This window comes from Sorghum bicolor, chromosome 7 (genome assembly GCF_000003195.3).
Source record: "Sorghum bicolor cultivar BTx623 chromosome 7, Sorghum_bicolor_NCBIv3, whole genome shotgun sequence".
In the NCBI taxonomy this organism is placed as follows: domain Eukaryota; kingdom Viridiplantae; phylum Streptophyta; class Magnoliopsida; order Poales; family Poaceae; genus Sorghum; species Sorghum bicolor.
This window is the reverse complement of record NC_012876.2, coordinates 3594880-3612565: the sequence shown is the minus strand read 5'-3', so window position 1 is coordinate 3612565 and position 17686 is coordinate 3594880. Positions and strand designations below refer to the sequence as shown.

General features: G+C 42.9%; 1 protein-coding gene across 1 annotated transcript; it reads left to right on the top strand.

Moving 5' to 3' along the window:
- LOC110436998 lies at positions 14652–15569 on the top strand. Its single transcript, XM_021464923.1, has one exon. The coding sequence runs from the start codon at positions 14652–14654 to the stop codon at positions 15567–15569; it is 918 nt and encodes a 305-aa protein (XP_021320598.1).

Here is a 17686-nt window from a genome sequence, read left to right as displayed (position 1 = left end):
ATTGATTTTTTAAAAAATTTGACATCATTTTACTAAAAAAGCATTCTAATGTATCACTCATCACAAATTTATATAATATTAACGAAATAACACAATATATTATTGCGGTAGTACAGCGGGCTGACGGTGGGCGAGCTGCATATGCTAGTTTCACGGAATATGTGAGTGAGAAAGTTAAATAATTTTGAAGAAATTTAGGGCTTTGATAAGACTAGAAGATATGATGAGTCATTTTATTGTTGTTTGGAGAAGAAATTTAGGGCTTTGATAAGACTGGTCATTTTATTGTTGTTTGGAGTAATTTTGAAGCAAAACATGAATTTAACCGAAAAATTTGATCGATATAAAATTTTTTTCGGACCTCACCAAAAAATACGAAATTTCGAAAATTTCGGCGAAATTTCGCCGAAAAAGAAAACCCTTCCAGGCCACAGGTTATTTACGTGACAGAATCAATAGGAAATTATGGAAGTTTATATGTTGTGCGTGGGCTGATGAGAACTTGCATGTTGTGCATTTTTTTAGATAATGAATATAAAATTCGGCTTCTTCTACCGAAGTAGAATCAGACCTCTTATTACACAAACCACACTCAAAGAGTTCGAAATTAAACCATGTTCCAGCAACCAAGAAAAAACAGAAAGACCTAGACTAAGACCAATTCTTCTAGTTGTAGACCATCCATTAGAACCAAAGAAGCGGAGGGCAGCAACTTCGACGTGTTGACAGACTAGGATCAACTGATCAACTTGCATGTTGTTCATGAGCTGTGAGAGTGTACGTTGGGCCAACATAAAACAATCAAAAAATTTAAATTATAAAAAAACATTACACCCCATTACGAGTATATAAAAATGTTCATAGATAGGGGTCTCACCTTACGGTACTAACAGTTTTAGTAGACAACTGATTTTATTTAGAGATGCTAGCCTTTAAATTTTTCATATCTTTATATCAGGGTGTAAGACAGCTCACGAGCATTTAATTAATTAAGAAGACATTCCCACGTTGGTTGAGAAAAGCTCACAAGTATGCTGCTATATATGGTAGCTGATTTCTAACAAGTGTGCAGTGTTCAGAGTTACCCCTGCACAACTCAGTAATAACATTGGTGCAACTGGGGAATTGATGGAGCTCGTAGTGCTTCTATGTAATGGGATCTACAATACTGACTGAACATTCTTATAACCACCATGACTTGATGGCATCAGAACGTACACCCATAGTTAGCATTAGTATATGTATCTCATATAGCATTAAACATAAAAAAGGTTGGTGAAATAGTTATGTGAACAAGAGAGCCAATTTAACATTTGTTTTGTCCCGCTTCTACACTGACAGTATAAATATAAACTCCGCCTCATCTGTTGCATCAACCAGTAACATACAAGCAATGATTTGCATAGCATAATATTTGTGGCAGGTAACTGCATAACTAAAGTCATAAAAAGGACTATCATAGGAATAGGATGCATTCTGGATTCGTGCACCACTCGAGTGTCCCAGGGACAAAGTAGCCAAAGTACTCCTTGTAAGTTGCATTCTGATTGGAACCGCACGTCATCCTATCACTGCATTTTGTTTGCAGCTTCGTTTTGCAGCGTCTGCAGCCCTTGTGGACTATGCTTTTAGTCCATGGCGAAGTTACTCTGTTGTTGCCATGGGTTTCGACAGTCTGTCTCTCTAGTGCCGCACAGAAGTTCAGTGGTATTAAGGGTGGAGAGGTCACTGCCGTAGAGCACGGGAGGAGACATAGAGGGTGCTTACAGGCTGACACATCAAGTCGGTTTGTAACCTGTGTGGCGTCCATATTTGATACCATCCTCCATATGACTATGTAGCTATAACGACTCTATATCAGCTTTCTTATCTTCTTGAACACTCACATACGTACTCAAAGAAAATATGAAGAAATGGTGACTAACCATGAACTTGTGCGCAAAAAAAGCAGGAAATGCTTCACAAGTGTCTTAGTGGAAATGACAATGAAAGAGCTTGGTCTGACATACCTTGAGATAAAACATATTTCACATAGTGTACTAATAAAACTAATACGGTGATGGGTTGTTTATCTATTTGAGATTGTTTATAAAATTTAAATTTGAAATTTTAGAAATTCAAATGTAGTTAACGTCGTTGACTAGATGATTTCAAATGAAAAAGTTGTTAACTAGAGAGTTCTTTAACTTATCAAGAGATCTACAACTTTTACTTTGATCATTTGTTCATCCGAGATTATGGTAGTAACATTGTTCATAAATCTTACATACATCTCTAATAGTTTATGAAACTACAAAAGAGATATATAAATTTTGTGAACAATGTTACTATCACAATCTCGGATGAACAAATGACCAAAATAAAAGCTATAGATCTTGATAAGTTCTACAACTTTTACGTCCATGACTTTTTTAACTGTAAGTCATTTAATATTTTAAAATGACGATTGAAGTTCTCATTTTTTGAAATTAAAAAATCAGATATATAAAACACGGACACATGAAAAGTTGGACATAATAATAGTTGTAAAAATATAATAAATTGATAGAGCATAATTTTACAAATTTTTAAGAAATAAAATCATCAAATTTATAATTAATATAAGGGAGAAAAACTAGTTACAAGTTTCATCCGGGGATTAAAAAGAGAAATTAGAATTTTTCAACATATTCAAAATTTAATTTTAAATAGAATTTTGAAGCAATAAATGATTTCAAATTGAAAAGTATCATCAACAAAGTTTCATAACTTTTCGAGACCGTTTGGAAAAATTCAATTTTTAATGCTTAATTTTAAATATTCGATTCATATTTGTGAGGGAGGATCAATATAGAGCCGGATCTAGGGGTGGCTGGATACTGAGCCATCCCTACAAATTGGGCTATTTATAAGGGTGGCTACACTTGACCACCATTTGTAGGGTTGGTTCAATATAAAGCTGCCCCTAAAAAAGAAGACATTGTTACAAATTGTTTTTTAGTAGTGATGAGGTTAGGATGCATCAGGAGTTCTTGCTCTAGCAGAACATCTCCATGTTGATACTCAGACATATTTGAGTTGTGGTGACCACTAGCAGAGCCTGATGACAAAAAGAAGCATGGGGCGGTCAAAACTTTCTGTGCGGAGGTGCTGCACCGCGCCTGACATGCCACCCACCCAGCATGTCTAACGCGTGTCATCCATGATCCTCTCCATAGACCAAACTGACCAGCCATGAACAATCCTGGACTCCTGGTGCTGGAACCTGCGACCTTCAGCGGGCATCACATGTATATCCTCTAACCACTTCACCTATTGATCATCTATTGTGTCTACAAGAGATAGATGTTCCTTTCATATTATCTATCTTTATCTGTTTTTTAAATGAGAATTTGGGAGTCTAAATAAAGTTCAATGTAATATATTTCAATACAAAGTCTTTGATATAGTCTAGATCTACAACTTTGATTTTCATGATTTCTCCATCTGAGGTGGTTTGAACATTTTAGGATCTACAAAATTTTCTCTATTCGAGATTGTTTGAAAATTTCAGATTTTACTACACTGCACGTATTTTTAGATATGGCTCTAAGCCTAGCCACCTCTACAATCGATATTTAAAGGCGGCTCTAAATCTAATCACCTCTAGATATCAATTTTATAGAGGTGGGTGTGCGCCAAGATACATCTGTAAAAACAGGGTCATATTGTAGAGACAACACAAAATAGTAACATCTACAAATGTATTTGTATAGGCTGCTCAGTTCAGACCGATTTGTAGAGGGAACTTGATTGAGCTGCCTCTATTCAAAAAAGAAGAAGGCCCTCACAAGCCTGATGATACCTTTGCCACCTCTGTTAAGGCTTGTGTTACACATATCTTTTCGTGGAGCATATATCTTTAAATTAAAAATACCTCTGTAATTCACATCTAACCTCTAAAAAACAATTTTGCAATACCGTTATATAGATGATCCCTCTGTGACATGTATCCGTACCATGGGTACCCTCAATAACAATGTACAAATCCTACTAGAGGTAAGCCCCCCCTGCCCTACTCGGACCGATCAAACAAGGGCACTTTGGGCAGGAGGAACTAGCAACAAATATAGTTCATTTCCACTTTAAACAAACATTAATAATATATAAAAAGGAAAGTATAGTTCTGTAAATGCTTTGTTGTTTGGATTACTAAGAAACCTGTTGTGAGTCCATATCGATGTTTATATATCTGTGCATCACTTCCGCCGCAGTCGCCACTTACTGATAAATAAATATCTACATATCTATATATAACTATATATGGATATATGTCGAGGCAAATGAGGAGATGTACTCATCCTGCTTTCTACACAGAGCTATATAAATATAAACTCTGTCTTGCCAGTTGCATCAAACAGTAACATACAACGCAATGCATTGCATACAGTAAACATGCAACCGATGCATTTGCTAGAATAGTATTTCCAGTTGGAAACTGCATGCAAGAAGTCTGGAATTGGATGGTATCATGGGAATTGGATGCACCTGGAGTTCTAGCACCACGTTAAGGTTTCTTAGCTCATGATGGATCCAATTTGAAGTATGGCAAGTTGTGGCCAAACATGACGCAAAAGCCCTGGATCAAAAATTTACTTGTGGCAGCGCCGCACCACAGCAGCCCAGCAACACTGAAGTGATCCATGACTCCTTTCCATGGTCGTCCAGTGGGGTCTCCTCACGAACTGGTGTTTCCTCTGCTAGCAGACCGAGCAGCTCGGCTAGCAGCTATCGAGCATCTGAGCTACACCAGTACACCCCATCCTTCCGCTGATGCATGACATGACAACCAGAACCGAATGATGACAACGGTGGTAAAAGATTGGCTGCTGATGAAAACGCTGATGGTTATTGTTCGTTTGGCTGATAAGTCATGGCAAGATACTGTTCGCTAATTTGTTACGAGAGAACAACGATGTTGAATGGCTGACAAATTTGGCACATAATCTCAAGCGATGAAGGTTCTCCCATGATTTTTGTTCTCTACAGCTGAATGAGATGTAGAGAGAAAAAAACTAGCTTCGTACAACATCTCAACTATGCATCTGTACGGACACATTGCTTCTGGCCCTCTATGTGTGGACCAGGCCAACGCCGCCAGGGTGCGGATGCAGGAAGCCGCTATAGCGCTGGGCTGCCGAGCTCCAGCTGGTGAGGTGGTACGCAGGTGGTTTTGGAACAGAGGAAGCCGAAGTCACGTACGCACGGAAGTTGTGCAGATATGGAAGAAAGTGGAGGAACGAAAGGGAGGGAAGAAAAAATAAACGAAGAAAAAAAATACATGTAGAAAGTAACAAATAAAAAATACAGGCATTATACACCATTACTTTTTATTTACTATGGGAACTGTTTTGCCAAATGTTTTATCGAAACAACTTTAACTTTACTTGTGGAGCTGCTTGTGGATCTGAAGTAATGAAAAAACCTACTCCACCAGCCTGGTTGATGTCTCGTGCAAAAATCGGTGCTGGCTCGTCAATAAGGACGTAACCTTAATCTAAAAAAAGCAAGAGAACCGTAGTACGAGCACTAATGGTCAAGGCTCAGTAGTAAAGCTGTTGTCCATGTAGTTCGCGCCTGGCCTACAATTCAAGGTTGTTCCATATCAAAACATTTTCTAAATGCTGTCACTAATCAAGTTGTAGATTGTGCCAAAATTTACAACTTCGGTATAAATTATGTCATCTTGGGGCTTTGCCCCAACAGTTCCTTTGATGCCTTCTGATAGAGGACACTAAAACCGCCTCACAAAATCAAAGGACATAATTAGATGCTTCGACTACAAATCAATTCTATAGTAGGGTTAATTAGATGCTCCGACTATTTATACATTACTGCATGTACACTGCATCACACATAATAAATAAGACAACTGCAGTAATTTTTGCCTAATCAATTTGAACCACGGCTTTTCTAACTTTTTTAAGGAACTGGCTTTTCTCACTTACTGCAGTGAGAGAGAAAATTTGTCAATCGCTGATTGGAAAATCATATTTCAGTGTGTTGAAACTTGAAAGCTGTCTACTTGGACAGCTCAGTAACGAGGACAGTGGAACGATTAAACAGAGGAAGCAGTACAGTGAGAGGAATTCATGTAACCGGAAAAACTTCTAAGTATCAAACATTTTGATTTTGTGCCTATATTAGCATTAGTACGATGCATACGTTTACTGGCAATGATAATGTACTGTGATCTGCCAACTACTCAAGGCCTTGGTAATTAAGTGATTTAAAAAAGGCAGTAGTTATATGTGCCCGGTAGGTCAGTACCCATAAATACCTGCTCATCGGTGTTGATACATAAAATGGATCCTCATCCAGTTTCTGTAATGATTCAACTGGTTGTGCAGTTTCTACGCCCTCACACTGCTGCTTGCATGATGGCCACATATACGTACTTATATAGAAATGGGATGTCCCAGGAAATTGGTCTCTATCTCAGATGTCATCTATACAATTTTTTGCTAAGATTATCAGGTCCAACCATAAGAGTACGCCACGGCCGACCAGTGAAGAACCAGCTAGGGTACCACGATAAGGGTCTCAAGAACAAGGGTCTAGTACATGTGTGAACCAGGTTTACACCCCTGGAAAGGATGCTAGGACAGATAAAACGACATTGGGATGAGACCAGAGAGAAAGAGAGATGGTGTCATTCTGGTTTCTGCTCTTTGGCTTGATATGACCTTTTTCTCTCTTTTTGATAAATATTGTTTATTTTATATACCCGATCAGTTGGTCCTAGGCAACCCAACCTTACACAGCAGGAGTGAGAACTAGAATTAACAAGAGTAAACTGGAGATGTGATGACAAAACTATATCACAGTTGACGTAGATATCTTCCCAGGATGTTTAATTTGTGCATCTAAGAATGCAATATTGTATCAACTAATCATATATTTAATCCGATTAATTTTTTTTAGTTGAACATTTCTCTCAAACATTTTTGTCACATCGGTGCACTATGCCAGATTACTGCATCAAAAGCAGAAAATATGTGTTTCTGAGATTTGAACTCAAGAGGTAGAGTAAAAAAACGTAACCACAAAAATCCTTTTACCCTGACTGTAATTTTTTTCTAGCAGTGAAGATCACCAGCAATCTGCAGCAAATGGATGATTTGTCCTCTTGCACTGGGACAGTATATAACACTTGAGAACCTACACTTCTGAGAGCTATTAATTTTGTACATAAATAGTACAACTGAGAGATATTGGTTGAACTGTTTATCTCTTAAAACTTGCCACAGTGGTTGGTGAACCGTTTCATTGATGATGACAAACCAATCATATATACTGTCCCATCCATTCCACCAGGGCAGTCATAAAGTAAATAACATGTCTCCTGCTGCAAGTTATAGCACAAAACATCCCATATATCTTGCATCGATGCTATATTTCTTCCTGCAGATGACAAGCTAGTGTCTAGGCAAAATTTGAGGACTACACTCAACGGTTGATGGTGCAAGCTTCTTTTGCATAGAATTTGTCTCGTTGATATTCAGAGTGCTTGGTATGCGAGGCATCAGGAATCTGGCTCCTAGGTTGGTAGTCAAGTCCTGGGCCCTCTCCTTCTCACACAGTCCCTCCACCTATGAATGCTTGCATTTGTATAGTCCGGGAAGTTCAGGAAATTTGGAAGACACGAAGAGGCTGAAAGAGGGACATGGTTCTGTTGGAAGACATGATAAAATTGTGATAAATAGTTTACTATGAACATCCCATTGCAATGTTTCCATAGCGAGGATTCCTTACACAAGACATCCACGCTAGCTGTTGGCAGCTTACATGTTACCATCCTGACATTCTTAGGCTCATTCTTTTTTCTGTCTAAATTTTTGAACACTTGTATTTCAATTTGCTTAATGGAAATGGATTGATCTGATGTAAAACAAAATGAAAGTTTTCAATTCTAGAGTTCGAATCATGTCCAACAAATTAAAAAAATGCAAATATAAGCATAGAGGCTAGCATAGGAGCATATGCATAGCAAGATATTAGTTTTAGTTGGGAGTATGTGTACATAAATACGTGAGTACGTTTTCTTCCACCGCCTGACCACGCGCTGTGTGTATCTCCATAGACCGTTTCAGCAGCAATCATAGGAGCCCTCAGCCGGGAGCATGTTTTCAAGGCAGTGTAAATTGGATTAACACTCGGTAGGTTTAAGACAACCACTTTTGTAAATACATGTTTTGTAGTGACGGTAACCATAAGAAAACTGACAGTATAGTTATGTCTACATTGGCAGCATTTTTCTTGACCTAGCGCCAGTACAAATAATAGTTTGAAAATGTTTTTAGAAAACGCTATGAATGTTCTTTCATGGAGAAGAGATCTAATGGAGTAGTTTTCGAAAAGATCCATAACTTGTAGTTTACCACTATTTCATTTGAAATCACTGAGGGCCCAGAAGTTTTGTTGCAATATTAATCAAAGAAATTTCAAATTCATTTTTTGTTCAGTCATATTTGTAAAGTGGCCCACGAAAATAGGGTCGATAGCATGCTATGTGATTTTCTTACTTGACAACAACTTCTACCAATACTTTTTTCTATTATTTATTCTACTATACTAGTGGTCCTCTCTCATGGGCTCTTATTGCCTCGACCCTCGATGTCACAAACTCTGTAGATAACATTATTCAATTCCTTGGCTAAACCATAGGGTCGTACCTTCCCCTCTACGATTTACAAACCTTCTCCTCAGAAAATCACTTTGGACCACCTCTACAAATCAATTCTATAGTAGGGTTAATTGGATGCTAATCTCACACATAATAAAGAAGACAACTGTGGAAATTCTTGCCTAATTAATTTGAACCTCGGGTTTTCCAACTTATTGCAGTGAGAGAGGGAAATTGGAATCGCTGGTTGATTGGAAATCCTATTTCAGCATGTTGAAAGCTGTCTACTTGCACAACTCAAGTCATAGCTCTGCAGCAGCATAATGGGGTGCCATCAGAGGAAAAATCCAAGAGCAACAAAGAATTATTAGCTCTTGTCGTTAGCAACAGCCAAAGGTGTTGTGGAAGGGATTGGGAATGGGATCGATCTTATATTACTTGTGGCGCAGGGAAGCCACAAATAGGCTGGATTTGTGGTGCATCCACTCTGTTTCAGACTTTGCCTCTGTTTTGGATTTCCGGTGTCTCCAGCTCCAAATAGGCCATCGTGCTGCATATCCAATCTACTTTGATTTATTGTCGTTTTAACATACTATAGCTGCTCATTTTTTTCATGAACTGGCTAATGTGCCTTGAAGAGCTCTACCATACATGTACTCCCCTATCAGTGTGCTCTTTATATATACACACTCTCTGGCCGCTCTCTCACTCTAATTAAATAAATGTCTCATCGAGTGCACCAGACATATATCAATCGTTGTACTATGGCTGTCCAGGGAACATTTTCAATTTTAAGTCCATGTATGGCAGTATAAGAGATATTTATGTACGTCTATCATTTCTGCTAATTAGCATTATTACACATATCTGCATATTGCCAGAGACATCAAAATTGGTTGGTAAAATAGTTACGTGAGGCAAAGAGCCAATATGACTGTGCTCATCCTGCTTTCTACACTGATGTATAAATATAAATAAACTCTGTTTCGCTGGTTATATCAAACAGTAACATACAAACAATGCATTGCATAGAGTAAACATGCAAGCAATGCATTCCCTATATACAGTAGTATTTCTAGTAGGAAACTGCATGCATGAAGTGTGGAATTAGGACGGTACCATGGGAATTGGATGCATCTGGAGTTCTAGCACCACGTTTAGGTTTCTTGGCCCATGATGGAACAAATTTGAAGTCTGGGAAATAGTGGCCAAACATGACGCTGAAGCAGAGGGTCGAAAATTTCCTCGTGGTTGTGCCACACCACAGCACCCAAGCAACACTTGCGAGATCCCTGACACCTATCCATGATCCTCCAGTGGGGTCTCCTCACAAACCGGTGTCTCCTCCACTTGCAAACCTAGCAGCTCTCTGATAGCAATTTGAGTTCGCCATTGGGAGTACTCAGTGATCTGGTATGAGTACTGTAGCATCCGAGTTGGAGGCATGTAACCTCGTTTCTGGACTGGCTGTCAGCAGCTAAAATAATGCTAGAATGTTCAAGAACTCAAAATTTAAATGTCATTATTTCTAAACCATAAAATTAAAATTGCAAAGTATCAGAACCTAAAAAATATTAGGCTGTCTTAACGTTTTCAGATCAACTAGGATGTTTTAGATCATGTCAAAATCCTGGAACTGACCATGTCAGCATCTAAGGTATTAGAAAAATCAAAAATCAAAATTTTGAATTTCAAATGTAGCAATCTAAAACGAGTATTTGAGCCTCTAAACAAGCTCAGATAAAAACATTTCTCTCCTGCAGAATTTTAGATGGCATCCATCTTAAAAATACTGATACAAAATTTCACTCACTGCACTTTACATGGATGAAATATGAAACTTTGTTTCACTACTTTTTTTTGGAGATCGAGCTAAATGCCCTCCACATAAAGTGGCCCCATTTCCAAAGGTGTTTTTATGAGGCCCATCTAAAAGCGGATTTCCAAAAGTGATACTTGGCTATTGGCCGCTAGACGATTTCTAGTGATTGTATGTCAAGAGACGTAAAATAAAATTCAGTATCTAAAAATAGACACGATTTCTATTGGTACCCCCCTTCATCCCAAATTATAAGTTATTATAAGAATCAAGTTTGACCAAATTTATATAATAATATAATAACATTTGTGATACCAACTAAGTATCATTATTAGATTCTTTATTAATTATATTTTAATAGTATACATATTTGAGGTTATAAATCTTTACAATTCTCTCTATAATGAAGGGCTTACAATTTGTGACTGCTCAAGCGTTATTACTATATATGTTCATCAAACGTCATAATTGGTTGGTGAAACACTTATGTATAAACTATAGACTGTCTATATATATCGGGTCTTTCTCTGCCATGCTTATACACATAGACAACTCCGTGTGCCTCATCTGTTGCATCAAACAAACAATGTGTTTGCATCGGCATAATAATAGTTCTAGTGGGAAGTTGTAGGCTAGGCTTATAGTCCTAAATGACTGTATCATAGGCATGGGATGCATCCGGAGTTCCAGTTCTGGCATGACACATTTTAGACTAGAGGATTGAAGAAATTTTGGGTGTGGTGACAAGTAGCGGAGAACAATTCTAAAGGAAGAGATATAGGGTAATTAATATAATTGTCTTTATCACTGCTGCACCACACCCTGCCTAGTGAAAGCTCATCAATGCCTATCATGTGTCCATGATCTTCTCCATCTGGCGATCGAACTAACAAAACACTTTGGTCCTCCAACAAATTGAGATGGTAAAATTCAAAAAACAAATTGAGATGGTGACCTCAACCACATCCTTCAGCTACTGTCCGTAGAAGCCAGAACTGAATGTCTGAATTGTCCCTCCAGAGAGATTTTTTTTTAAACAAACTCTCCAGAGAGAGATTGATATGCTTTGCCTCACACATGTTCTTTGTTGATTGGTAATAGTGTTCACAATCTTACCTCTCTGCCTTATGACGATCTGTTCGGAGCAGATGCATTTGACCAGTTCTATTCTGCCTGGAGCTGCAGATTGTGTCATAGATCACAGGCTTCATCAGATCGTATATGGTCGATGCCATCAAACACACTAGCGCTGGCACTGGCCTCGCACTGACCTGCTCCTATAGATCTTTTTCACGGAGGAAGTGATTGTTGACGAAATTGAAGAGAAAGACAAGGAACGACATCTTCAGACTTCAGTAAAGCGTGCATTGTATGATGTTTGTGAAGTTGATGTTACTGTAGTACGTACGGGACAGTTGGATTAAATAATTGCTTGAATAATGTTACGCAGGTTTCGTAAAAATACAATAAATTAAACTTATCCTTTATGATTGACCTAATTAGCCATAGAGATAACTTTTAAGTTTATATGAGATATATTAAAGTAATTATCATTTACATTGTTAATTCATCATAGATATAAGTTTTAGATGGTACTTTTCTTTGCAGATGCAAATATTATTGGATATTTCACATTTTTTTAATACAGATCTTGAATCTGATAGAGAAACTCACATAAAACGAATCTGAATACATCCATTTAGCATCAATACTAAAATTGTATACCGATATGGATATCCATATTGATGTTAAAACGGAAATGGAAATTAAATCTTTCATGTATATTGAGACATCCGGATGGATCGGTATAACCTCACTTGACATCCACAAGGTCTTGCTAGCTAGGCCCATATGTTCATGATGTGAACCAAATAGGCCATCATGTTTCTACCATTCCATCCACCACGACCATATTCCCTGACCCAAGAGATTTCCGATCATAGTTGACCAATCATTTGGGGCAAACGCTCGTCGAAGCTATTGATGAATGGCAGTAGCGGCCTCAACATTCTACATGCTGAGACAGGACACCGTGGCGATCGCACGCTTGTGCATTTGACCAACCGGAACTCACTTCCTTGGAGTCATACCTAGGAAACAATAAATACCACTCTGGCAACTCGACCTATCGATGTGGACTCCTACTATATCACGTAATCTTTTTTTTCTGCCATCTTGGGTGGCAATGTTACACTACACCACAACCCTTAAACAGCGACTGACTTGGAGTTGCTGAAGGAGGGGTACAACAATGGACGATCAGTGGCTAAAAGTTATAGCAACTGACCCCTGCAGTGGCTAATGAAGCCGTCGCTATACCTGTACAGCGACTGACATGTGCTTTAGCAACTGACGATTCGACGGTCCAACTTTTAGCCACTGACAACATGTTAGATATTTTAGAAACTGATGGTTCATAGGTATACGAAGTTTTAGCCACTAACAGTCCATTGATAGAATATTTGTACATTAAAACGACAGTTTCCAAATTAAGATTTTTTGTTGTTGCCCCTGTCCCATCCTGTATACAAAGGTTGAATATTTGTGATTCTAGAACTTTGTGTAGCAATCAGATTTTTACATGACCACATGATCGAAAATGTAAAACAAATGGTTTAAGAACTGAAGTTAGGACACATAGCCTATAAGTGATAGTATTGCAGCTGGGAAGTTTAGGTGATCTTGTCATTGGCACGGCTGATGTGATGGTCTACTACCTGTTAACATTGGCGTGGCATGCAAATTATCAATTAGCGTGTTGATAATTTAACGAAACATGATTGGGCAATGCCAATGTGCAGTAAAAAAAAATATTTTGGCACTTAGGTAATGTGCATAAGAATGCGCCAGACTCCCTGCAAGTTATAACAGCAGACTGCCTGCAAGTTATATGTTTGACCTGATAGAGCAATTGAAGTTTTTTTTATATCTATCTTGGCTGTATCTTTTACAATACCTTCAAATATTAACTGATTTATCGGTGAAAGTGGACTAAGGTTCATTAAAATCCTTGGCCCTACTTTGGTGGAAAATTAAATAGATATTTCTGGATGGCGTAACCCTGAGTACAGTGTGGGGCCTACAAGTGACGCACAACTTCCACCAGGTTTTCTACATTGTCGCACAACACCTAGACCACGCGAGTACATAATACCATCAATAGACACATCTACCTCCCACACTAGTTCTATAAATATATATATGCTGGCCATCTCGCATCTTAAGACAGATATAGAAAGCTTGAGCAAAAAATGATTTTACTGTGCACTTGTGGCCAACTGGAATAAAGCTGCATGCTTTCAGGAGGAAATCCACACTTGGCATGTTAGGCACCGGGAAACTATCACCCGACTTACCAAGCAGTCTGAGTGCCGCAGAAGAGAGAAAGGAGAGAAGTGTAAGACATAATCTGCTGGGATTGTAGTTGGTGCAGCTCATGTCATGGCTGTCCAAGTCCTTGGTCATGTAGAGTATAAGGCAATAGGCCATACTATGTACTAGTAGAAGTACACCAGCTGTATAGCTGGTACTAGAGTAGTTGTTGACTGATTTCAGCCTTGTACCCTAGGAGTATGTAGTAGGTAGAATTGTACCTTAGAAGATACATGTATTGGTGTATATAAACCAGCCCAATGCAATGGAAGAAGCAGTTCATTGCCACATATTCAGTGTTTTCAGTTTCAGTTCAAGTCTAAAACTGAGTGTGTGTTGTGTGTGTGCTGAAGTAGCTCAGGGCTCTTCTTCTACCTTGGAGCAGGGGAGAGGGAGAGGGGAGGAGAGCAGGTGCTGCTCACCTCGGTGCAGGGTTGCTGTGCCAACAATTGGTATTAGAGTCGTACAAGCCGTAGCTAGGTCCACCGATCGACAATGGCAGACAGTGCGGCCCGGAACGGCGGCGGGGAGGGCGGTGAGCGCCAGCTCCAGCCGGTGCCACCGCAGGTCGAGGTGCGTGCAGTGAAGAAGTATGGCGGTAGCGGCTCCTGGCCCATGCTCACCCGCACCAACTACAGGGAATGGGCGACGCAGATGGGGTGGAAGCTGCGCGCACGGAAGTGGTGGCAGGCGATTGAGGAGGATGACCAGAGCGAGGATGCCCAGGTGGGGGTCATGGAGGCGCTCATGGCCTCGACGCCAGTAGAGTACCACAAGGCGCTGGGCACCAAGGAGACCGCGAAGCAAGCCTAGGAGATGCTGGAATCGCTGCGCGTTGGCTCGGACCGAGCCAAGCGGGCCAGGATTCAGCAGCTGCGCCGGGAGCTCAACGACATCCGGTTTAAGTCCAGGGAGTCGGTGGAGGACTTCACCCTTCGTCTCCAGTCTCTAGCCACTCAGCTGGCCACCTACGGCAAGAAGGTGGACAACGAGGACCTCGTCACCAAGCTACTATGCGTCGTACCGGCAAAATACTCGCAGCTCACCATGTCCAGCGAGACGATGCTGGACATCTCCACGCTGTCTATGGAGGACGTGGTCGGGCGACTGCGGGTGGCAGAGAGCCGTAGCACACCGGCGCCGGAGAAGGAGAAGCCCAAGCTCTTGCTGACCGAGGAAGAATGGTCAGCACGCATGAAGGAGAAGCGGCGATATGGGGAAGGCTCTAGCCGCGGTGGCGGCGATTGCGGCGGCAGCAAGCAGCAGAACAAGAGGCCGGCGGACAAGAAGAAGGGGAAGAAGAAGTTCTCCGACCCAAACGCCTGCCGCAAGTGCGGCAAGGTCGGGCACTGGGCACGGGAGTGCCCGGAACGCAAGAAGAAGAAGGAAGAGGCGCACCTGGCTCAGGACGACAGCGACGTCGAGCACGCTCCCTTGATGGGAGTATACTGCGCAGGACCGTGTGGTGAAGCAGAGCAGGAGGAGGTGGAGCAGAGCAATGCCCGCCGGTCATCCACCAGCTCGAGGAGCCGCGCGTGCAGGGGCAGGTCCATCTGGGGTCGTCGGAGGAGAGTCGGAGCAGAGGTGGTACCTGGACTCTGGCGCCAGCAACCACATGACTGGGCATCGAGCCGCCTTCTCCGAGCTGGACGAAAGGCACACTGGGAGTGTCAAGTTCGGCGACGGCTCGCGGGTATAGATCCGTGGGCGTGGCACGGTGCTGTTCCGGTGTAAGGACAGCGAGCACCGGGCGCTCAAAGACGTGTACTTCATCCCAGAGCTCCGTTCAAGCATCATCAGTCTTGGGTAGATGGATGAGCACGGAGCAGAGATTCTCATCCGCGACAGGATCAAGGACCAGGATGGTCGGCTCCTAGCGAAGGTACAGTGCTGACGCAATCGTCTCTACCTTCTTGATCTAAAGATTAAGCAGCCAGTGTGTGTGGCGGTGGCGTGTGCGGAGGAGCCATGGTTGTGGCATGGCCGGCTCGGCCACCTCAACTTCGATGCCCTAGGTCGACTCGGGAGGATGGTGACCGGCATGCCGAGCATCAAGCATGTCGGGGAACTATGCCATAGCTACCTCGCCGGAAAGGAGAGGAGGTTGCCGTTTCCCAAGGCGGCCAAGTATCACGCGGCGGAACGGCTTCGAGCTGGTCCACGGGGACCTTTGTGGGCCCATCACGCCGGCGACGCAGGGAGGGTGACGCTACTTTCTGCTACTCGTGGACGACAGCAGCAGGTACATGTGGCTCCGGTTGCTGTCAGGCAAGGATGAGGCGGCAGACGCCATCAAGGCCGTTAAGGACAGCGCAGAAGCGGAGTCTGGGAAGAAGCTTCGGGTGCTGCGCACCGATCTCGGTGGAGAATTTACGACGGTGCAGTTCGCCGAGTACTGCGCAGGCGAGGGAGTTGGGCGCCATCTCACTGCACCTTACTCGCCGCAACAGAACGGCATGGTGGAGCGGCGGAATCATACGATTGTGGGCATGGCTCGATCGATGATGAAGGCCAAAAGCATGCCACTAGAGTTCTGGGGGGAGGCGGTAACCTCAGCTGTGTTCATCCTGAACCGGTCACCGACGAAGGCGCTGAAGGGGGTGACACCGTACGAGGCATGGCATGGGCGCAAGCCTAATGTCTCGTACTTGAAGACGTTCGGCTGCGTCGGGCACGTCAAAAAGGTGAAGCCCTGGCAGGCCAAGCTTGATGACAGGAGCGTCAAGGAGGTGTTTCTCGGCTACGAGTCGGGGACAAAAGCCTACCGGCTCTATGACCCGATTCAGGGTAAGGTGCTGGTGTCCAGGGACGTTGTCTTCGACGAAGCTACAGCCTGGAGATGGGAGGAGGCCGAGGCCAGAGAAGGTCAAGGCGGCGGTATTCGAGACTCCTTCACCGTGGAGCACATGGAGGTCCATGGCGACGGTGAGGTAGCCGGTAGCCGGCCAGTACCCGCCAGGGCGGCAGGCACTAAGCCACCAGCTGCGGCCGAAGCAGAGGAACCTCCTAGCCCGGGCGGGGCTGGGGACACAGACGTGCAAGGTTCGATGGGGGTTGGATCCCCTGTCTCACCTGCACAGAGGACACCAGCGGCGGCCACGATAGATTACGCCTCGCCGACGTCCAATGTCTCTGAGTTCGTGGATGCTTTCCATGAAGGAGAGGAGGTACGGTTCCACAAGATTGACAATGTCATCGAGGAAGCAGAAGTGCCAGGCCTGGCAGCTCGTGGGCTCGGCGGTGATGTTCTGCTCCTCATGAGCGCAGAAGAGCCAACGACGTTCGTCGTTGCGGAGCACGACGCGGCGTGGCAGAAGGCGATGCTGGAAGAGATGGAGGCCATCGAGCAGAATGGGACCTAGGACTTGGTCGATCCGTCGGCGGGTTGCCGGTCGATCGGGCTCAAGTGGGTTTTCAAGGTGAAGCGGGACGAGCGCGGCGTGGTGGTGAAGCACAAAGCATGGCTCGTGGCTCGTGGATTCGTGCAATGCGAGGGCATTGACTTCGAAGAAGTGTTCGCCCTCGTCGCGCGCATGGAGTCCATGCGGCTATTGCTCGCGCTCGCCGGAGCCAAGGACTGGCAAGTCCACCATCTGGACGTGAAGTCGGCGTTCCTCAACGGGACCTAGCTGAAACCATCTATGTCAAGCAAGCGCCAGGGTTCGTCGTCAAGGGAGCGGAACAGAAGGTCCTGCGGCTGCGTCAGGCGCCACGGGCCTGGAACGCCAAGCTTGATGCCACCCTGGCGGAGCTTGGTTTCCAACGGTGCACCACGGAGCACGCCCTGTACTACACCCGCCAACGGGCGAAGGAGCATCTCATCGTCGGGGTGTACGTGGACGACCTCATTG

Excerpts from the sequence above, each read along its gene's own strand:
- LOC110436998 (XM_021464923.1), top strand. The coding sequence starts at position 14,652 with ATGCTGGAATCGCTGCGCGTTGGCTCGGACCGAGCCAAGCGGGCCAGG.